Source organism: Pempheris klunzingeri, chromosome 13 (assembly GCF_042242105.1).
Source record: "Pempheris klunzingeri isolate RE-2024b chromosome 13, fPemKlu1.hap1, whole genome shotgun sequence".
NCBI lineage: Eukaryota > Metazoa > Chordata > Actinopteri > Acropomatiformes > Pempheridae > Pempheris > Pempheris klunzingeri.
In genome coordinates this window covers 21305004-21329002 of record NC_092024.1, presented here as the reverse complement: position 1 = coordinate 21329002, position 23999 = coordinate 21305004, and the positions used below count along the sequence as shown (strand labels likewise).

General features: G+C 41.6%; 1 protein-coding gene across 1 annotated transcript in view; it reads right to left on the bottom strand.

The window, feature by feature from the left end:
• Positions 1 to 22393, bottom strand: part of galnt16 (UDP-N-acetyl-alpha-D-galactosamine:polypeptide N-acetylgalactosaminyltransferase 16) — a 36332-nt gene extending 13939 nt beyond the window's left edge. The window contains exons 1-6 of the mRNA XM_070842100.1: positions 22080 to 22393; positions 14826 to 15007; positions 13029 to 13127; positions 12867 to 12934; positions 8786 to 8851; positions 3043 to 3164 (exon numbers count right to left, since the gene is read on the bottom strand). Of these exons, the coding sequence (XP_070698201.1) occupies positions 3043 to 3164; positions 8786 to 8851; positions 12867 to 12934; positions 13029 to 13127; positions 14826 to 15007; positions 22080 to 22280 (738 nt within the window). The 5' untranslated portion in view covers positions 22281 to 22393. The remainder of the gene's footprint in view (positions 1 to 3042; positions 3165 to 8785; positions 8852 to 12866; positions 12935 to 13028; positions 13128 to 14825; positions 15008 to 22079) is intronic.
• Positions 22394 to 23999: the final 1606 nt, after the last annotated feature.

The window sequence follows — 23999 nt, the reverse complement described above, 5'->3', positions numbered from 1 at the left end:
TAGTTCAACATTACTACATTTCAGAGTGAAATATTGCTATTTTCCCTCTGAAATACAGCAAGTAGGAACATTTATCTGACAACTGTAGTTACTAGACAAGCGAGGTACTTATCCATAGTTAGTGTACTACCAAATGTGTGTAACAATGATGAACATGATAGGAAGAAAGGAAAAAAAACTACATATTTTTGCGGCACAAACTTATGTTTATCTTTTCAGACATTCCTCTCATCTTTGCATTTCCTTGTGAATCATTGGATCATTTTACCTCTCTAGCAAACAACAAACCAAAATCACTCTTTCGTTGAGCTGGTGATGAGGGGCCGGAGGCAGCTTCGATATATGAAGCTACAAGCCGAAAAGGTTTGAGGGCCATTGCATCAGTTATGGCCAGTAAAGAGAGACGAGGAGAAGACAGGAGAGGGAGCTCGTACGACCAGTGATGATAAATTATTAGTGTATAACTGCTGTAGCAAAATTCATTCAACACAACAAGCGGTAATAAAGTCACCCCAGGGGTATTAACAGTCCCTCCACACTGGAGCGAACGCAGTGATGGACTACACCTCTCACTGAATTTAAATCTCTAATCACACATGAAAAGTGTCATTATGTTGCATTTAATAACATACGGGACAGCAATCCTTCATCACTGTTCCCTGAGGCCTTTATGAACCCTGCACCGTGGTCTCGGGAAGACTAATGAATCCAGTACCGGGTGTAGCCGGACCGAGGAGCCGGTGAATTACCACTGAACCCGGCGCTCTCATGAATGCCAGACTAAAAGATTGTAATGCAAGCTGGATGAGTCACAGCTGCCCAGAGCCAAGGATGAGTGTACGGAAACACAAACATGATGTGCCTGCTCTCACAGTGTGTAAAGTCCTCTGGATGAGAACACTGAGGGCTTTTGTATGGCAGATACTTCCCAATATGTGGATTTAATATGAGTTTTGTTGCATGCAGGGTTTTTTAATTGAGTGTTTTGGTTTGGATTAATCTAGTGTACTTTCCGAACAAACAGCAGACGTCTGTCCTTCGGTGGAGAAAAGCTTTCTTTTCATCCCATAGATAAATAGTTCACCATTTTGAGAGATTTACCAGCTTTCTTGCTGAGATTGTTGCCACTCTCATATCTGTACAGGGGAAATCAAGACACATTCACACAATGTTAGCTTAGCTTAGCATAAAGATTCAGAGCAGCTAGCTTGGCTCTGTCCAGAATTAACAAAATAAAGCTCCCAGCAGCTCCAAAGTTCACTAATTAAGGTGTATACATATCTCGTGTTCTTCATCTGTAGTGTAAAAACAGCAAGAGACAATCCAACACATAAACCTGGGTAATTTTAGATTTATTATTAACAACTAAGATATAATGTGTTAGTAGTGAGTGTTAAAGGTGCTGGTACGTGGATTTTTTTGCCTTCCGACAGAGCCTGGCTAGCTGTTTCCCCCTGCTTCCAGTCTGTATGCTAAGCTAAGCTAAGTGAATGCAAGAAAGTGAGTGAAACTATTCCTTTAATTGTGTAAATGTGCCTTGTGGTTTGTGTGCATTGACGGGTCTAGAATAGCATTAAAGCTGATTAAAGCCAGAGGATGGTGATGGAGCTGAATTGTTGTGAATAAATTAGTTTTTGTAACAGTTGTATGCATAAATAGTAAGGTGAATCAAGGCAGCGGAGGCAGATGCAGCGCTTCCTTTAAACTAAGGGAGTGGGTGAGGAACTGAGGCAGACTACAAGCAGCTCTCTCTGAGTGTCAGACTGTGGTGGGAGCACACATGGGAGGAGAAGTAAAAACTGAGAAAAGTATGGGATGAAACAGCTTCAGCTGGAGAGGCAGTGGGAGTGTTTGCCTGTGATGGGAGATGGCAGTGAGTTTGGGTAACAGCTGTGCTGGTTAGAGCCCAGTCACAGGTTAGTGATATCAGGGGAGGGAGGAGACAGCCAGCGAACAGCCAGTCATTAGTGAGTGATGAAAGCGTCTTCCTGCAGCTACATGTCTCTTTATCAAAATATGAGGCAATGCTGTCTCAGTGAGAGCTCACGTTCATCCCTGTAGACGCCTACGTGTCTCTAAATCATGCATTTGCTTGCTGTGTGTGCTTTGCTTGCATGACTTTGTGAAATTGATTCAGAAAAGCAGACTAGAGCAGAAGCGGTAAGTGCTTACAGCCAAAAGGACCTCGGAGGTTCACATGAAAATACCAACGAAATTAAAAACGACAGAGAGAAAAATCTCTACGATAACGAAGAGTGGCTGGTTTTTGCATTTCGTCCTGTTCATTTTCTTTTTAAAGTGCAAAACATTCATGCATGGATGTGATGGTGGGCTGCCTAGTTCAATTTGTAGGATGTGGTGAATGTTTTCCCACTGCATTAAAAAAAAAACCCAGATTGAACCACGCATGCAGCCTTGAGCAACAAGAAACGCTGTCACTATGCACAACACAAACCACTGCAGCAACACTCAACAGACCAACTGATATTGGGAAACACTCGAGAGTCAAGTGGAAAATGGATTGGTTGGGAAAACTGCACCATAGACCATAGAGTGTGACATCTGGTATATTAAGACTTAAATCTTTGCTCAGCTGAACAAATTGAGTGTTTATTTAACGATATGCAATGCCAGCGCATTACATCACAGCCAATAAAATCTACCCTGAAAAAGGAGCAAAATCCCCTGACGCGTTACATCACAGGGGCAAAAAAAGCAACTGTGTGTGTGTGTGTGTGTGTGTGTGTGTGTGTGTGTGTGTGTGTGTGTGTGTGCCATGTCAAAATGCATGTCCCCACAACTAAAATCATTAAATTCTAGCGTGACGACTTGGTTTAAGGGTTAGATTTAGGCAGGTAGTGGTTATGGTTGGGGTAAGCCTCCAGAAAATGAATGAAAGTCAATGTAGTGTCCTCTGAAGTGACAGAAACACAACTGTGTGTGTGTGTGTGTGTGTGTGTGTGTGTGAGAGGGAGCTGCATGTATTAAGTGTCTAATTGAAGGGTGTGAATGACGGCAGACGGGGAGCCTGTGGGTCTGTACCTCCTTCACTCTCTGGATCATCGGCTGCAGCCAATCAGTGTTGACCTCGCAGTGGCTGTCCAGGAAGGTCAAGATGGAGGCTGAGGCCGTGTTGGCTCCTCGCACACGTGATCGGATCAGACCTGAGGGAAGCACAGGGAGGAAACGACAATGAAGCCTGAAACGGTCGAATATCAACAGTTTGATTAAAATGGATGCAGGTTCATTGTGAGTAGGGATGTCCACTTTTTTTTATGCTTAATGTTGCAAAGGGACAGCTGGCATGAGACTAAATCACATTTTGGGTTTCTGTTAAAGACACACTCCACAGATTTAACGTGTCATCTCAATTTACTTGCCACAATGACTGCTCCTCTGCCTGTGAATAGAAAATGTAATATCTTGATTCTGCAGGAGCTTTGTCAAGGGTGGACATTTCTTTCTGTGTCTGAAATTGAGATTCACACTCTCATTTGATCTAGACTCTTTGATTGCAACTTGCTCACTCTCTTAGAAAAACATCCCTTAATAAAAATGCTGCTGCTAATCTACTGACCAGCTCTTCTGAGAGGCCTCATCAGGGTTTGTTGGTTGTTGGACTTCAGTTCTGTGGACACTGTGGAAACCTCTAAAAACCTGTCTACAGAAGCCTTTTTGTCATTTATATTAGTCATTTTTACTCTTTCAGCATCTGTACATTACAATTGCTGCCTTATTTTTTTTATTGGGAAGCATTTTGTGACTTTTGTGACAGACTCCAATAGGGAGTTCTATTTAAGATCCAAGCTGGTAAAATAACCAGATTTGTTATTTGTGCTGCAAATGAATCGCTAATTGAATCTTTAATTCACTATCTCTCTTGAATAGCCTCTTTTGCCTCTTTCTGACACTACAGGCATCTGCAAGGAATAGGAAAAAATGACTGGTGACGTATACGGGAGGTACTCACAAGAGGTCCTTCATGTTAAAGTAAGAATGTGTTGCATTTATTATAACAAAAGAAGGACAAGTATCAATGTTACTGCCTGTAGCAGGTAGGTCATGTTAGGTGCACTGTACACGCATAAAGAAAGTCAGTTTATTCAGTTGCTGTTTGCTGAATGATGATGAAGAATTAATGTCATTTACATTGTGTCACTTCAGCTTGTGCAGCCTCCCACTCAGGAGAAAATGCCAATTTCCTTCACAGCACAAGCAATAATGAATCAGAGCGGGGTTAATGAATGCAGTGACAAAGAAGCCCTACACCCTTTCAGCACAGTATCATATCTGAACCTAAACATAACTGCAGATTAGGTCGTCATTCTGCACTAGGCAACAATCAAATGAGATTCAGTGTGGGCTTCAAAAGGACTCAGATTCAACAAGCTGTATCAGAAGTGGATTCAGATGAAATGGTATCAAACTTCATCCCTACCTGTGATGCTCTGCTTTTGAAAGGTGCTACAGTAAATCAATAAACTTCCTCCTCAGCTAACATTGCTTGTATTATCCCACCTTCTGCATAGAGACTGCACATTTATAACCGAGAGACTTCATTGCAAAGCAGCAGACGTGGGTGTGTACTAGGCAGGGAAGGTCTACCACAAGATGTTCTTTAGAATCTGACCCATATTAGAAACAACTATTCAGAAAATTATGGTCCCTGCTGCATCAATTTTTGAAATTTAAGCTCTAGTTAATACTAAATGAGTGTGTTTTTCTGTTTTATGTCTGGAGACTGTTGATTAATGCAGCAAACCTCTCTCACCTCATCTACTTCAATTAGATATATTCCTTTGTTTTCCAACAATGCCTTGCGACAGCTGCAAGTGAACTGGTGTGTTGGATTGCATGTATAGGTGGAGAGAACGATTACAAAGCGAGGAGTGTTTCCAGAGAGCTGCAGTGGATTCAGATCTACTGAGGTGAGGTGAACAGAGAAATGAGTCTCCTTGATTTATTATTGAACATCATTGCAAAACGGAGAGAAGCTCTCGATTTTTGATAACAAGCAGTGTTTTTAAATGGCTGAGAGACTTTTCTGCTGACAATCTCCATTTAAAATGCGTCCAAAAGCTCTTCACAGGTCTCCGTTTCAGCAGCTGTACGTCTGCAGGAACTGGACAAAAATAAACCAAACAGGGCCCACTGTGGGCCCAGAAATGTAACACATACTTCTCAGGTTTGCCGTTATTCTGAATTATTTGAAGAGTTTTGCTCATTAAATAAGAGATTTTCTTCTTTATTGGGAACCATCTGTGTTTTTGAGATATTTAAATTTGACTTTTACGCAGAAAAGCTTCTACAGAACAAACAGCCTTTTGAAATGAAACCATTTAATTGGATGAATCTGAAGTAGATACTGGAATGTGTCTTGCTTTTTGCCCCGGAAACCACTTTAAATTACTTGTTAAACAAAAGCAAAAAGAAAAGTGTTAATTTAGAGCTGAGCATAAACTCTATTTTGACACTTAGTTAAGAACAGAATCGCTGCAGGCAGGAGAGGAATGTCAATAAAGGTGTCTTTCTTCATCAAACGTGTCGACAAGCACACTAATTTGCATTCAACACGGCGAACTGTGGAGGAGGTTCATTCTCTTCCTTTCTTCAGTTAATTAAACAGATATATCTCATCATCTGAAGTGTTTTGTTCCAAAGTCAAAGATCATTAGAATAACAGAAACTTATACATTTCTTTGAAAGGCTAATTGTGGAGGAGATTAAGTACAGAAAGCTTTTATTTGTACCTGTTAAATTCATCCGTATTAAGGTTGTTTGTTTGATAAGGAGTTCATGTTTCTCAGACACATCTCGCAGCATCATCTTACTTATTTGTGCTACATAGAAATATGAGTCACGGCAAAGGATTGATTATAGTCTCCACCTTTTTTTTTTTTAAACAAAGTCCTCAGAGATGCAACGAGGCAGAAACAGTTCTGTGTTAGGCAGCCTTAAACAACCAGCACATACGATATGAAGCGGTGCAGGATAAACAGGATTTAACAGAAGCTGGTGTGAAGAAGCTTGGCTCACTGCAGTTTGGTAGTAAAGCAGTACATTGTTTACAGAAACACAAAAAGGTTTGATAAATCAGCAGCAGTACAGAACAATGCACAGAGTCCTACTAAAACATGACGCCTAAGTGCCTTTTTCTAAATCCCTTTTTCTAAACCGCTACTTAAAGGATGAAGCTTGCAACGTTCGATATTTGTGCTATTGTTCCTAAATCCCATGAATAGACCAAAACTAACAGTGTCTTAGTCTGCCTCTCAATACTTCCCTGCCCCATCTGTGGCTCTCAGCAGACATAAATCTTTAAAAAAAACAAAAAAAAAAACAGGTCAAGAATATTTTTAGAACATGTTTAGAAAAGGGTCAATAATTTCCTGAAGCAACTGGGCACTGTAGTTTTAAGACAGCGTTACTCAGCCCAGAGGAGACGGTACATTTTGAGGAGACTGTTTCGGTTCAGCAGCAAGACGGATGGTGGGTCAGAATAAACTACAGCGCTCGTGCTCTTCGTAATAAAAGGGAGCAAACAATGTGGCAGACTGATGTGGTTTTATTAGATTTTGGACATCAGTGGCACAGAGGAAGATTTATCCGCAGTTGGCTATATGCATGCGCTTCTTGTTAACAGGATCAAGTGACTGTTGGTTTTTGTCTTTCCATGGGAGTTGATGACGAGACATCTTAGTGCTTTAATGGTTAATAGATGAGGGTATTAACAGAAGAGTGACGGACAGCTATCTTTGATAACGGATGAATAGTTTCGTCGTTTCTCCTGCAAAAAAAAATCCATCCAATGTGAGCATTTGCAGTGTTTTATACTATTACTAATTTAAAACCTTTGGATTATGTCCTGTTGGTCAGAAGAGTTCAATTCATTTGTTTTACATTAAGCATTCTATTTATTCTATTTGAATGTTTTTAGTGCATTTATGTCCATTTTGTGTCTGTTTCATGTGAGGCCCTTGGTGCGCGCCATTTCTTTGTTGTATAACACATTGTGCTGCAATTTGCATATGAAATGTGCCATACAAATAAGGTTTATTATCATTACTATTAATTGATGAATAGCAAAAATAATGACCAGATTACTCATTGAAGAAAATAATCTTTCCCAATACACGTCGTTATAACCACAGCAATAAGAGACTGTACAGTACGTATAGTGTATAGTATTTGTAAAGCACCTTTCATGCATAAGATGAAGCCCAAGATTCAAAAGATTACGAACAAACCTTTTCAAACAGGAAACACTTGGTTATAATGGTGAGCTGCAGGCTGTTTCTTCTGCAGTTCTTATCTATACAGTAACAACTGCATCCTGCCTCCTCATGCATGTTTGTTCTAACTTTGTTGTTGGCCTGCACTCGATCTACATTTCATGCTCCAGCGCTTGATGACCTCAGACAGCAATCTGACACATTAAAGGAGAGAAAGGCAATGATGCCTAAAGGTGTGAAACCATTAAGTTGCAGTGTAAAAGTAGAAATAAAATCCTATAATCAGTTCTAAAAGTCACGCACTCTCTGGATTTCTTTGGTTATCCAGTTAAAATCACTAGTGATTATTGTACATTTCTACCTCACAAAAGCTAAAAAAAACATTAAGCTTGATGGTTTATTCTGTGACAAGGATTTGGACACTATTTTAAAGTAAACTTGAGCCAGACTTGTACTTCAGATGCCAGTTGGGAACTGCTGGCCTAAATCCAATATGCTTATGTTTTGTCAGCATGTGGCTCGTAAGCCCAAACAAAGTCTTTAGTCTCCGGTGAGAGCAGCAGCGCAGGCAGCAACCTGAGTAAGAGGGATTATTGCTAGACATCCAAACAAATCAGGAACACTGGTTCTTTTGGCTTTTACTTTGGCGGAACCTGCTTGTTTTGTAGATCAAGGATTTAATCTAATTCAGAGATTAATTTAATTCAATTCAGAAACTTTTGGGAGATGACTCATACAATGCTTTCATCTCATTATGCTTTTTTTTAAAAAAACATTTTGTAGTTTTTCATGTGGGGATGAAATGTCCCATTCTTTGTAGACTTGACATTCAAATTAATGTTTGTATACTTGTAACAAGAAGCGACACTTTGCATTGCATGGCTCTTTAATTCAGTTTGTTTTGTGTGGATTAAGGTTCTGATATGCTCACAGTTACGCAGCTACAGCGTTTTTCTGCTCTGACAGCACTGCATCAAGAAACAAGCCATTTTAAAATGCTTCATTTCAACAAATGACTTCAGCCATCAGACTGGTAACTTGTTTCTGTATGTTTCTATACAATCCATCACATGATGTCAATATTATATGAGAATGTTTGTTTTTAGCAGCGATCTTAGAGCTTGTGATGGTATTTTTCACTATCTTTGCGCATTTTATTGACTAAACTATTAACTGACAAAGTGGAAAAACAAAGATTGACAGAGCAATCAGTCATGAAAGTGATTCTAGAGGCGGCTCTTTTCAATTTTCTTTGGTAACTGCGCTGAAACTGTGTTCCTTTGTCTATTCTCTTGGCCTGTTTTATTTCAAGCCATTCGTTTTCACTTGAATTGATTTGATTAATGATTTTATTTGCTTCTCCTTATGTTTTTCTTTTCCTTATGTAAAGCAGTTTGAGTTTCCTTTGTGCTGTACTAATAAACCTGAGATTCTACAGGTAACATTTATACCTTCATGTTGGATTGCCTGAAAAACACACCACACCTGACGCCGTTAAGCTCAGTCTCTTTCCTATTAAGCCAGTTTAACTCCCGCCGTCCCTCCACACTCACCCTCTCTCCTGCCGTTCCTCAGACAGCGCACTTTGGGGATCTGAGAGAGCAGCTGGCAGTCCTCAGCTGGGGGAGGAAAGCAAAGGAGATGGGATGTTATCATGGAGGCAGAACACACACTGAGAAAAACATACCTTCTCATCGCGTCGTCTCGCACTCTGTCACTCACGCACCCACACAAACACACCACACTGTCACACACACACACACACACACACGGATTCGGTGCACAAACATAAACACTGTCACAGCAGCCGATAGTTACACAGATACACACCCTCAGAGAGCTCACAGGACAATATGACCTAAACACATCACATTCAAACACAACATCCATCAGCGCTCCATCACAGTCCTGCAAGTGATCAGAAACACATAAACACAAAAGGCAAACATTCATATGTTTCACTGGATAATCAAATTCATAATCCTTTTTTTCCATAAACAAATCCAGCCAGCAGCTCATTCCCATCATCCTCTCCTTTTTATTACATGAGCAATCTCTGGCGCAGACCTTTTGTTGATGCGTACGGACGGACTTCATTACAAACAACATGCAAACATAGGTACACAACACACACACACCCTTGAGAGGATTAGCATTAGCGGCAGGCAGTGAGTGTGATCTTGCTGAGGGATTGTGGGTAGATCAACCGGGCCCCCTCCCCAGCAACGATGCGGCCTTATGCTGACAAAAACAAGCATGACAAGTTGTAATCCTCCTTGATTAAATTTGCCGTGTGTGCAAACGTGTGTGTTTGCAGTCATGCTGGCGTACCACAGGGGACGTGTGTGTGAGAGAGCAGGAGTGTATTAGTGCTTTAGTTTTACTCCTGAGGAGGGGACAGCTGGTGTGTGTGTGTGTGTGTGTGTGTGTGTGTGTGTGTGTGTGTGTGGAGTGAATTGGAAGGGGGCTTAAACCACTCAGGAAACAAGAGGAGAAAGTAACAAATCACACCAACTGAGCAGATGTTGTGTACTTTGAGCCAGATTATGAGTGTATGAGTGTGTGTGTGTGTGTGTGTGTGTGTGTGCACTTGCATGCATTAAACAGCAACATGCATGCACGATTTTTATCCATGTTTTGAATATGAAATATGTTCACATAGGAAAAATAACTGTATTTAGTATAATTTTAAATCCCAGACTATATATATATATTTAAATGAACAAATTTAAGTTTTTGGTTAATGGGAGCTCTTGTCCCATAATGCAGTGCGCGGCTGAAATAAAAGAGCTTCTCCCAGCTGATGAAAACTAAAATAAACAATAGCAAACAGATAACATAACGTAAATGTAATAAACACATGAAAAGGCTGTGAATTATCAAAATGTAAAATTAGCATTAGCGTTCTAAAGTAGAAGATTGATTAATGTAATTCCTGCCACATCGTGCATGATTTCCTGTCAGTACGACGCCCAGAAGGCCATTTCTTTCTTGTAAACTAACTACCAAAATAGTGCACTTAGTGTTATTCCTGTCTGGACAGCATTGGAGTCACATGCTGTCGTCTGGACTCGCAGTAAAGATCACTGCCCTTGACTAAGGACGGCGTCCTTATGATTAAGGCAAGCCTTAATAGGATTACACTCAGACAGGACGATCCCTCCCCCTGCTGCGTACCACCTCCTCCAGCACCTACTGGCCAGTAAGCTCACACTCTCACTCTGCCTCACTCTGCCTGTCTCACACCCTGACGTGGCTATTTCATCAGTTGTGTAAATTCAGGCAAAAACTATTTGTCTGAATGGACATGAATATTCTGAAAATGTGAGTACTGGAGCAACATAAAACAAATATATCACAAAATATACTGTATCATGATGGTGTAAAAATGGCAGATGCTAGTTTTAGCAGTAAGCAGTAAGTTGTATGACTCCATGTCTCCAAGTCCACGTTCATTTGACATCATGCAGTGATTTGGGGCCTTAAAACCGCGACATAAACAGGAGATTTATTTGACTTGTCTTGGTAGCGATCACTGAGACTTTTAATACAGCACAGCATTAGAAAGTGGCAACTCAGGGAGACCACAGAGAAGCACTGGAGGAAACAGAATAGTCAGCTAATGGGGAGGCTTATTGGTTCACAGTCAGGCTGAGTCAAAACTAAAAGCCACAAACCGGAACCAAAGTGTGTTTGAAACGGATCCACAGGATAATTGATGCTGAAAAGTGAAGCCAAAACAGGGAGCAGGTTAAAAGTCTTGCTCGAGGAAAACACACGGACAGTTGTGAGACTGTTTCTGGACCTCGTGGTTCTGGCACGTCAACGTGGGCACGCAGATATGCAGGTAGACCGGCTGCAGCAGAGGGAGAATTAGCGAACTAATCGAGCTCCCACTGCTACTGCTGCTGAGACACTGTTTAGACGTCTGGCAAGCTCTGACACCTCTGAGTGTGTGTTTGTGTGTGTATGGGCGCACAGAGCACTTGTGTGTCAGCGCCTGAGTACACAGTGAATGTAGGTCGCTGAGCTGTCCCCACAGACAGAAGATGCATATGGTGGTAATTACAGAGAGCGCAGTGGACAGTGTCAGGCATGAGCTCATGTAATTTGTCTGTCTAACGCTGACAAAGGGGAATAATTACTAAAATCTGGCTATCCTCTAATTCTACGGCCCTGATCAGCTGGTCGGCCTGGTCAAAAGCGTTTTACGATGCTATAAACTGATTCAGCTGCTAGTTGGCTTAATGTCAAGGTCAATTAAACTAACAATTTGCTTTCAACCATAAAGTTGTCATGGTGGTCAAAGCTGCAGCTCATTTCTGCGATTGCTTTGCTGCTAATGTATTTTATCATCATCAGAAGTGCACAAATCCTCAGAGATGCTCTCACCTCTGATTCAATATCTGATTTTCTAGGATATCAGACCACATTGTGACACATCTTCAAAGCCACTCCTGCCTCTTGACATCATCCACCACCTACATTTTCCTATAATTTGGCTTTTCCTATGTGCTGGAACATTCCTTTGACATTTACATCACACATATTTGTAGCAGCTGGAAGAAGGAAAAGAGCACCCAGCGCCCAGAGCTGCAGCCAGGGTTTTCAGAAATACAGAATTTAAGTGCTCAAATTAGGGCTTCACAATATCATTCACATATCATGATATGTACTTTGCTAATGCTGCCATGCTGGTTATGACTTAAGCTTAAAGAAACCAGAGGTCTCATTAGTTAATCTTATGTGGTTACATATTAACATAATAGAATAATCTACACATTTAACTGTGTCCCTCAACTGACTCATTTATTTCCTCATCTCCAGAGGACGTCCACCTTCACATCCACTAAGAAAGAAATGGGCGAGTACTTTGGCACACAGGCAAAAACTGCTGACCGACTCCCTGTTGGTTTATTTCTGCTGCATGACATGACATGACAGGCTGTTAGATAAACCCACATGAGGTAAAAAAACATCTGTTTGTCATCGTTATCAACATAAACTTCATCATAATCCCGTGTCGAGGATGTGGATCTATTTCCCTCCGTGGACAAAAGAATCTTACCTAGTCTATAAAATTGCAAAATAATTTATTAAAACTAATCTATAAACTATTCTGTTATTGTTTTAAAGCTTTCTCCAAACTTCCAGGGCTTCTAAATTCAATTTTCTAACAATAAACAGTAAATATAGACAATATTTAGCATAAAAAAATAGCTGAGAACAGCTTCCCGCTGCCACAAAACTAAAACACTGAGCTGAAAGATGCTAAAATGCTCAGTAAAGCCGAGGGCATTGTATTGGTCCTGGAGGCCAACTGGCCTGCATGTTTTAGAGCTCTAGATACCTTGTGGACCAGGTGTAGGAAACACTGGTCTGTGGGTTCATCACTATGAGCGACACCTTTCACACACTAACAGTCACTTGATCTCATGCTAATAAACAGTAAAAACAATTGAATATAGCCGCTTTAAAGATGTTGGGATTAAAAAATACCTGAATCAGCCACTAAAATCTCATGCAAAATGAAACTCCTCCTTAAAATAGAACACACACAATACAGAGGACAAAACTTCAGTGTAATCAGTTGCAGCAACATTAAACCAAAGCGTTAACAAAGCAGGGACTCACGGTCAGAGCTGAAGTCATCTATCAGGATTATTTCTTGAATCAGGGACGGAGGACTTCGCATCAGGACACTGAGAGAGACAGAAAGACAGACGGAGATCAGGAAGCCTGAGTGTCATCATTCCCGTCTCATCAGACCGCCTGTGTTGGACCTCACTACTGTACCTCTTGATGGTGCGAAGGAGAGTAGAGCGAGCCTCATTGTGGAAAGTGATGATGATACTCGTGGGGAGAAGGTCTGTGTCATAATTCAGAGAGGCGCACCTACAGCACAGAGAAGAGAAGATCACATGGAGAGAGAGAGAGAGAGAGAGAGAGAGAGAGAGCGGCTTTAACTTCTCCCTCTTCAGAAATCACATCTATGTGCTGGATTGACAGACGTATCGTAACGGACAACCTTTTGGGCAGCTGCGATTTGCAGCAGTGCCCCGAGGAGTTGCTCCAGCGTTGTTGCCGTAGTGACATGGAAATATCTGGTTGCCAGGCAACAATTGCACACATTGACCCTCTGCTTTAATCTGTTTCTAGGAGCTTTAAGCACAGGCCAGAAGAAATGAAGATGAGGTATCACACCCCACTGGTTCTGCCGTGCAGAGCGACGAAATGAGAAAATAACTATTCATTTGTTTCTTGTTTCATAGTAACTAAAAAGAGTTAAGACGACAAAAAATATACACCGAAGAGTCATTATTACAATTTTATTCCGTGGCTTTGTTGAATACTCTATTTTGATTGGTTAGTTATTTCTGAATAGCAGATCATTGGTATGTAGAACAAATCGTTGTTACTGACGCCATTTCAATAGTGGAAGCAAGAGATCATTTTTAAATCAATAAAATAATTTTCAAGTCAGTATTTTGTGTCAAATTGTTTAATTCTTTAGTACGAAGCCATGTAATGAGTGGGATAATGTACGGCAAGTGGAGTGATTATTGAAAACGTACATTATCCCGTACTTAATTTTGTGTAAATGATGTATACAATTTTACAGCTGCTTATCAAACGAAGGGAAACTGGAATACAAGCTGTGGATAATAATGTAGTTTCCTCCTTAGAGAAAAATTAATTCAGTCATTGCATCTTTATAATCTCTCTGTTGGTACAAGAATTAGACAGTAATGGTTAAAAGTGATCACAATAATCATTTTACTTGCTTGTAACTGCTTTAACCGCACTTGTACCTCGTTTAGTGTCTATTATTCTGCTTATGACTCACCTGTATTGTGTTATTTTAGCTCTCAGTATTAATATGCCATAACTGTAAAACAGCCGACCTAACCTGCCCGTGTAGAAATAGGTTGAATAAAAATAACTGATAGGTTGCCAGCCAGTTTGAAACATTTGTCAGCCAAAGTATAGAGGAGGCGTGTACGTCTGTCATGGGTGACTTTTGACTGAGTGACTTGTTTTCTTACATATATACTTGTGTATGACACTATGAGAGCAGTGGAAAAACTGGAGTCACATTCCTTGTATGTGTGTCCATACTTGGTGAACCAGTGACCAGAAGAACAGCTAAATCAATTCATATTGAAAGAGGAAAATCATTGTGCTAAACAGACAAACTGCATCAACAAAGAGGAACAAGTTGAAACTAACCTACAGAGACTTGATGGACTAAATACTATATACACTCGAAAAGAGGTTATTGAATGCATCAAACTAATATGACCAGTCTTAAGTGATACAAGCTAAAAATTATAAAAACAAAAGCAGGAACATCACTTTTACAGAGTTGGGGTTTAAAGTCAGTGTCTTTGTCCTAATTCCTCAAAAACTGACCGGACTGATCAGGTCAAGACGTTTCAATAAAAGCACCCCCTTTGACCCTTAAAATATCTTTAAGCATACCAGATGGATCTTTCTAAACAACTCCAAATCCATGTGCAGCTCAGGTGAGATAAGTCCTCCATCTACTTGTGTGACTGACAGCACCTGGGCCGAGGCGTTAACCATGCTCACCTGTAGTGCCGGGTGTCCCTGATGGCCCGCTCGCTGCCCAGTCGGTCGCTCTCCTGCAGGTTGAAGGCGTGGTCTCTGTACGGATCGTCCCCCGGCTTCAGCTGCTTCCCGGCCAGGTAGGCCTTCTCATCGAGGCCGCCAAGGAGCTGGGTCTGCTGCTCCACCCGCGGGGGCTGTGTCACCTGCAGAGGACACGACAAGGTGAGCTTACACCAAGCCAGGAAGACGAGGATAAACTTTAAAGCAACGTCTACTTAGAAATAAATGATAGAAATGAAGTCAAAGAAGGAGTGAATGAGTAAATAACACTTGTGGGAGTTAAATGACAAACAAACACAGATCTCCAGTCGCTCATTTAACACACAGCAGAACAAACAGTTGTCAACACTGCACTCCTTCGCTGCCATCACTTCTGTCAACAAACTATTCTTCTGCCACGTCTATTGTTACTGTGAAATAGCTGCAGGCCACATGCAGCATCCTCATGAGGAGAATTTTTGTTTTCAACTGTCTGCCTTAATACGTTATTCAGGAAAACAGGCAGTGTTTCAGGCTCTAAATACCACTTCGGAAAATATTTCACAGGTTTTTGGGTCAAAAATCTCTCTCAGTATATGAAAGATCAACTAAACTTTTGACTGACGTAGAAACAGATGTTTGATGAAAACTGTTCACGGTTTGTACGTGAGATTAACTTTCAGATTTGACCTCGGAAAGAACTTCCAATCACGTCTCATCAGCTCACTTGTCATTGAGTAGTACGTTTCAAACTTCTCGTCCATAAAGACAGTGGACTACAGAGTGTGAGGTGTGGTTGAAAGCCAGTGAAAAAGCTAATAAGTGGACCTTGAGTTAAGACTTGTCAGACTGGTAGAGTTGAAAGAATAAACTGATCAATCGAGCAAAAAAAAATCGGCAATGATTTTGACGATTAATCTTTCAAATCCTTAAATTTCAAAACATTCTCTGCTCCCGGCTTCTTTCACATCAGAATAAAATGGAATATTTTTGCGTTTTGGACCAAACGAGTGACTCTGGGTTTGACAGTTCATCATTTCGTCAATTATAGAATAATCCCTAATAGATATAATTGTTAGTTGCAGCCTAACAAACATATTCACTTAATACTGATATAAGACATGAGAGGCTATAAAACAGTACAAGCTGTAATGTTTGACATTTCTGCTTGATTAAACAATTAATAGATTGCTGATTAGATTTCTGTGTGTGTTCAGATAGATTATAATAAATGGATTTACATAGTGCTTTTATGCCTCGGTGACCAAAACACTTCACAATTCTTATTCTCTCTCTCTTTTCTCATGCACACACACACACACACACACACACACACACACACAGCATGACAAGGTGCTGGTCTGACGGCAATTTGGGCTTCAGTTTCTTCCTCAAGGACACTTTGACATATGGACAGAAGGAGCTGGATATGGAAAAACCAACCCTAATACTATTGGACAACTTGCTCTACGTCCTGAGCAGCTCACCAGTTAACTGTTTCAGCTCTATATTCAGATGATATAGAGCTGTCTAAGTCTAAGAGCCTTGATATGTCCTCTGCTGTGGTGCTGTGCTGCAACCCTGCTGCAATGTTGCACATCCGAGAATTACAACCTTGCCCTTTTATCACACTTTAAACCAGTCTGAAGAAAAGTATCTGCAGAATGATTAAAATCTAAATACTACTTTGTAATTCAGGTCACTGTTTCAGTGGGCAGAATGTGATGGTCACTCACCATCAAATCAGAGCACACAGCCCATAAATCTTTAGTAATTAATGGGTTTCCCCACAAGGAGCTTTGACACTCGTTGGTAAGCTGGAACAGGTGAGTCGGAGGTTAAAACAGCCAATGAATACATAAAAGCAGATGACAGAGGGGCAGATGGGAGGATGGCAGGAGAGGAGAGAAAAAATGAAAGAGAGGACGAGGCTTTGTTCTGTGCTGCTTTATTAAAGGTCGGTGTAGCTGGCGGATTTAGAAAAAGCTCCTGACCGGGTTCAGGTGAGATTGACCTCATTTTCAGTCCCTCTAGAGAAGCAGTGAAAGTTTCAAGGACTCACACACACACACACACAAGCGTGTCGGCACAGCTACAGAGAAAGTACTGTGGGTGAATTCTGTATCACTCTGTTACCTCCACAGACTAAAGCTCCAAAAACCCATCCAACACAATCTGCGCAGCACCAAACAGCATCTAGCAGGGGAAGATAGTGGAGCATGTAGCAGGTAAGGAGACAGGTGTTCCCCCCTCAGGGGGTGGTGGAGATCAAAACAGAGCTAAAAGAGCAAAAACTTTAATTTATCAGGTAGTCAGAAACACAACAGCAAATGAATGCTAATGCCGCTCTGTGTCTGTTGGATGTATAAATACCTACTATTAATCAACACATATAGTATATCCATTTGCACCAGTGTGATCCTGTTAGTCATTATAATAACACACTTTCTCAAAATAATAAGTTATTATTTTGAGAAACAATTATTTTGAGGAAGTTTCTCATTATTGTGAGATGCTACTTTGTTATTTTGGGGCACTAAGTCATTAGTCTGAGATATTGGTCCATTACTTTGAGAGGGTTTGGCAGTATTTTGAAATACTATGTCATTATTCTGAGAAAGTTGGTGAAAACCTTGAAAACACACCATCACGCCAAAATTAAGACTCTAACTATGATTCCTCTTAGAGCAAAGAAGCACATTTCTACGTTGGGCTTTCTTTACCACAGGTGAAGATAAACAATTACAACCTATTTATTAGCAATCTCCAAAATCACCTCACAGAGCCACGAGCAGGGCTACAGGACATTATCTATTACTTCTATTATTCTAAGCAGGTTTTATTTTTTCTGACAGGAACAGGAGAGGAGCATTAAGGTGACAGGGTGCTGCCGTGAACTAAAAGGCATTTAAACTCTTGGAGGTGTTTGATAAGTGTAAGTGATCAGTATTGTGATCCAGAGTCACATCATCATCAACAGTAAATACAATAAAGCAAGTCATTTCATTTCCACTGTCTTGTATCTCGTGTCCCTTGGTGATCAAGTACCATCATCATGACGAAAGATTTCAAGCCACAAAAAGTGGCACTGCGAGGATAATGAGACAGAAATAACAGAAGGAACTCAGAGGCTCGACTGCTGAATTAAATATGAAGCTCATGCAGAGGATGAACGTGGCTCTTTCAAGACGCTTTAAAAGACTCAAGTCTGCCTGATTAGCTGGAGATGAGTCTGTGATCAATCAATCAATCAATCAATCAATCATTGTGTTATCTCAAGACACTTCCCATAAAGAGCCGGTCCGGACCAAACTCTTATATCAAGAGACCCAACGATTCAGGAGCTCAAAATTCAGGATTCAAGAATCCCCCACACGCTGGATGACGGATGATGGTGACGTGGTGGTTTGAGTCCTATTCCTCTACTCACAAGCCACCCAGGCAACAGACTGGTTAGTTCTCCTTTGCCGTCCCCCAAAATGTACTTTTGCTCATTTTCCAGACAGATTTTTCCAGACTCGTATGAGTCGTGCCGTCGTTACCGTGTGGACATTTTCATTAGCAAGTTTTTCAGTTTTTATTTGGCAAACCAACGTCTCACAGGGTTTCACATGACATATAAAAAGTTAAATAAACATAAACTAAAAATAAAGATGAACGTGTATTCTATGTTACAATAACATGAATCATTGTTATGAGCCTGAAGAAATAAAATACTGCAGCATTTCACAACAAAAAGGTAAAAATTTGAGAAAAAACATGTTTTAACAAGGATTTTGGCATCATCTTGTTTTCTTATATTTCTATTTCTATTTGATTCGACTTTACTTTTTACAGGGGCTGTTCCAAAATATAATAACCTACTTAAACAAAGATAAGCTTAGATCTGAGCACTGAAATACAGGATCAGACATGAATATATTTAATTAGAGACAATTTATTGATATCCTGCACTGCACTGTAATCTTATATTGACTCTTTATATGTTATACTATGTATTATGTGCAGGACTTTTACTTCCTGGAGTTTTACATCACGACGTTGCTACACTGTTTGTAATCTTTAAAAGAAATGGACATTAAGACTTCAAACACCAAATAAAAACTAAAAACTGTCTTGAAGCAAAGCCTAAAGGGATGATGTGTTTGGTTACCAGAGGTTGTTCAGCACTGGTGAAGAAGTTTTGTCATGTATAACTGTAATGGAAAATGGAGCTAATCCTCATTCAGACAAGACCGTTAGTGGCACATTTATCCCAGTTCTCATATGGTCATGTGTCAAGAGTGATGAAACCAGCGGTCACAGCCTGGTCTGAGGAACATGTTCTGACAACATCAGAGTTAAAAAATGCTGAAGGTTAATGTGATACAGTCATTTTGGTGAGTTTTACACGTTCTGGAAACACTTGACCACACACACACACACGAACACACACACACACACACACACACGAGGGAGCGGTGACATGAAGTGAAAGCTGAGGAGAAACGACAGACTGACAAACTGATTAGCTGGATGTGGATCAGTGGTCAGATGTTCACAACATGTCTGCTGCCGATGTGGAGAGCCATGACAAGAGATGATTACTGATTACTGTTACAGCAGACACACACACACACACACACACACACACACACACACTGTTAGAGAGAGAGAGAGACTGAAAAGTAGTGCTGGGAAATTAGAGCACTCAGCAGAGGAAATGAGAGGAGAAAAACGTGGAGCCAGTGCAAACAGATTTCTGAAATGATGTCATTAGTGAATCAAATGCTGCTAATGAACGAGCTCATGGGAGAAAAGAAAGAGGGAGAGAGAAAAGAGAGGTGGGGGAGGAAAGGGGTGGGGTGGGGACAACACAATACAAGAAAGAAATTAAGCAATAATGGATAATGGAAGAAAGAAACGGGTAAAAAGAAAGAAGGAAATGGACGAAAGAGGATGACGGGAAGACAGACAGACAGACAGACAGACGGAGAACAGAAACAGTGTGAAGGACAAAGCATCAGAAGATAGAAGACAAAACAATGGAAGGATGAGGAGGATAAAGCAGGGAGGGAAGACCAGAAATACAGAAGAAAGACAGAAAGAAATACAGAAGGAAGGGAGGAAAGAAGGAAGGAAGGAAGGAGGTAGGGTGACCTGGCAGCCTGTGATCAGCAGAACAAACTCTAAGTCAAACCTCAGTTTGGTGACAAAGGTGAACGACCCCTCTGAGCAAATCCCAGATTCAAAAAGAAAAAAGTTTACGGTTCAAAGAGCGATCTGATTAGAAATCTGTGGTTCAGTTTACTGTCAGCCTGTGAACTGTCCTGCAGCCATGAGACATCTTTCTGGTTTTTACCACAATCACACACAGAAGAGATTATTCAAAGTGCTTCCATATTTGTTTGCCTGCATCTTCTGATCATCACCATATCCTCGGCCTGCGCTCACATGCTGAAGCAGACCACAGCTTCCTCTTTTCTATCCGTGAGGAGGACAGACCCCGCTTAAGCAGGCCTGCGAGCACGAATGCCACAGCAGCTCCACCGTTTGGCATTTGCCCTCGATTATTAAATCTTTGCGAACAGGGCTGTGATGATTCTGCTGAAACATCCTGACATGCTGGCACACATCCTCGACCACAGCTGTGACAACTTTATTGGATCTAGTAAATTGTAGAAAGGGGCTCCAGTGCGCTGTATTTCCTCAACAGTGCCTGTCTCCTAAAAATACAATTGGAAACAAATAGATTGGATTTGTCTGTCATGGCTATGAAGTGGTAGTCCCAGTAAGTTTTCAGTAAACGACTGATTTATGTCTTCACCCTAAAAATCTATTATATAATTTATATTGAATTTTAACTAGAGCTGAACGTCTCTGTCTCACAGTTTGTATCAGGCTGAAATGCTGGGATGTATGAAAAACATCATTTATCTGAGTTTTGCATCAGTGAGTGAATAAAAAAAGGTGTTTGAACACGTCACCTTGAGCTGGAGACGAGATAACAGGTATTGCTCACCGTTTTCTGGTATTTCATGACTATGATTAAAAAAAAAAGAGTTTATTTTAAGGTTCCAGCTAACTGTTGTGTTTTAGTGTGTTTTGTTAATGTGGTAAGTTCACCATATTGGTCATTTAGGCAAGAAAATGTCAAATAATGTGAAATCTAAAGTCTCCAAAGCACAAGACGGCATCTTCAGATTGCTTCGTACTGTCCAAAACTCAAACATTTCCACTGAAAATGATATAAAACAGCAGAAAAAGCAGGAAAACCTTCAAGAAGCAAAACACTTTGGCTTCATAAACGACTAAAATCACTGTTCATCAGTTGTCTGTCTGTGGACTAATCCGTTATCCTGCAGCACTAGAGTCCTCCTCACTTTATCCATTGTCAGAGGACTGAAAGCACAAGCCACTCGTCTTGTGTTTCTTCACACTAAATGCATCAGAAAACCCCGCAGCCAAGGAGACCAGATCTCCTAATCTGAGCTGGCAGGGACCCAGCTACGGTCCCACTCTGCTCACTGTGCCTACAGGCTGTGTTTGTAACCTGGAGGGGTTCCTGCAAGCCGAGCCTGGCGACCACCACACCTACACCTACACCTCCAGTGTTCACCAGGGGTTATTTTCACTGCTCCGCCCGGGCGACAGCAGGCGAACACAGACCTGACCTGACTGAAATGGACCTTTAGTGGCAGATTGAAGTGCAGAGGCGATTCAGCAATGATGCCTCCTGTTGTGGCCTGTCCGGGCTGAAAGCTCGTGTTTTGCACCTCACATGTGCAATCCAGGAAAGGTCTCAGCATAATGTGGTTTACGAGCCGTTTGCGCACGACGCACAGGACTTATGGAAAGCCTCTTACGTGTGCTTGAGGTTCTCCCGGGCTCGGGGAAGGCAGGGAAAAGGCAGGAAACCACCGACCAACACGAGCAGGGAGCTGATCATCCTGCAGCCTGTAGAATAATAGTATGGCTGCACGGGAGGAGGTTAGAGATGATGCGTGTTACAGGCATCCGTGTCCGTCAAGGCAGCGTATTCCAGCTGTGCATCATCACCAACACTTCCACCACCATCCTCATCACCCCAGGTTTCTCTCTCTCACACACACACACACACACACACACACACGCGCGCACATCAACATGCAGCACACACTCTCCTGCAGCTCGGCGCCTCCAGCGACAGCGCCGTGCGCAGCGCCGCGCCGCGCCGCTCTCCCTTCCCCTCTCTCTTTATCCCCTCTGCTCACTCACTATCAGCGGGATGGTCCTGTCGTCCCGGTGGATCTCCAGCCGACCGGGGACCACCTTCTGCCCATGGCCCCTGCCGCGGGTCTGCGACGCCGACGACGACGGCGACGACTGGGGCTTGTTGTCCTGCCACAGGTAATAAAACGTCCCCAGGATCCACGCAACGGTCAGAATCGCGATGGCGTTGGCCCGTATCCTGCGCATGGTGAGCCCATATGGAGGGCTCCGGAGGCGAGCCCGGCTGGTTCAGGTCCGTCCTCGGCAGAAGGTGCAGCCTCCCCCGCCGGTGATGGGTTGAGTCGCAGCGCAGACAGGCAGCCTCTATCTCTCCTCGCACAGGCTCTCCTGCCGGAGCCTCAGCTGCCTCTCTGCTGGGATTTGCGCACTGACAGAGCCACGGTCCTAGCGCCGAGTCATATCATCCCCTTACACACAAACACACACACACACACACACACACACACACACACACACACACACACACACACACACACACACACACACACACACACACACACACACACACACACACACTTCATCCACCCACTGGCTACAATGGGGAGAGGATGTCCAATCTGCATCCAGCAGCTGAGGTCCTGATTTCAGCCACATATGGATGCAGATCAGGAGGGGAGGGGGGTCCTGAGAGGGGGAGGTGATGCATTTAAAGACATACATTTCTCCTCCTCTGTTCATTTGAACTCCCTCTGCTTGTCACTGAAGGTTAGTTTTAGTTAAAACAACATCACCTCTTTCCCTTTAAAACAGAAAGCCCTTCCCCTTTTCCAAATCACCTTGTGTTACTGATGCATCAAAGGTGGCCCATCAGTGATCCACACTTCTGTACGTTTACTTTCTGAATGCAGGACTTCATCTTGTAAATGAATATTTTTTACTCATCACACCTGAGCGCTTCTTCCACCACTGATTGACTGGTTTATATTTGGATATATTAGAAATAGTGAGAATTAGTGAGAAACATTTGTTACAATCATGTAGAAGAACCGACAGAAAACAGAGTAGATCTGCAGCTAAAACATTTTTTTTTATCATTATTTAATCTGAATATTTCTTCAATTAATCAAGTAATCATTTAGTCGTATCAGAAAGTGGGAAATGTACCTTTACATGTCTTGTTTTTCAGATTCAGAATATGAAAACAAATAAAAGCAGCAAATTGTCACCTTGTAAAAGCTGAAAAATTACTTTAATGATTATCAAACAGTTAATCCATTAATACACAGATTGTTGCAGCTCTACAATAGATTTGCATTTAGGCTCCTATATACCAGTGTGAGTTATTTTTAAAGGGTTCACCTGAAAACAAAAAGTCATATTTCAGACTTACCTGAGGTGCTGTGATATTCATGCACATTCATTTGGTTTGTGTTTGCTTGGTTTTTGTAAAATCAGTCACTTGGATTCTGCTCCCGCCTCATTACAGCAGAGGGGGATGAAATTTAATTTGTGGTTTTCAAAAGTGACATTTAAAAATTCAGCAGCAGAAACCGTGTCCCTGTTGCCTGGACAGCCCCTCAGCCTCGCTGAGACTGGGAACCATTTCAACAGGGACGTTTTCTTCTGTATAAATTGGCTGCAATAAAAACTGAAATTAGAACAAATTTAACTAAAACAATATGCATGAATGGATTCCACTATAGATGAACAAGAAAACATGTTAATTTCTTCCATACTGGCCCCTGCAGCCACACCAAATGTCAAAATGAAATGTGCACCTTTACTGCAACACATTTACCCTAACTGTATAAGAAGACTCATTATTCTGCCTATGCATTTTGAATTATACATTTAAATGAAGAGCCTGCAGCACACACAATGCAGCTGAATTGATCACGAGGGGAAAAAAAAAGCCTTTGCAGTCTTTGAACGCCAGCATCATGAATATTCAACTCCTCCTGAGTT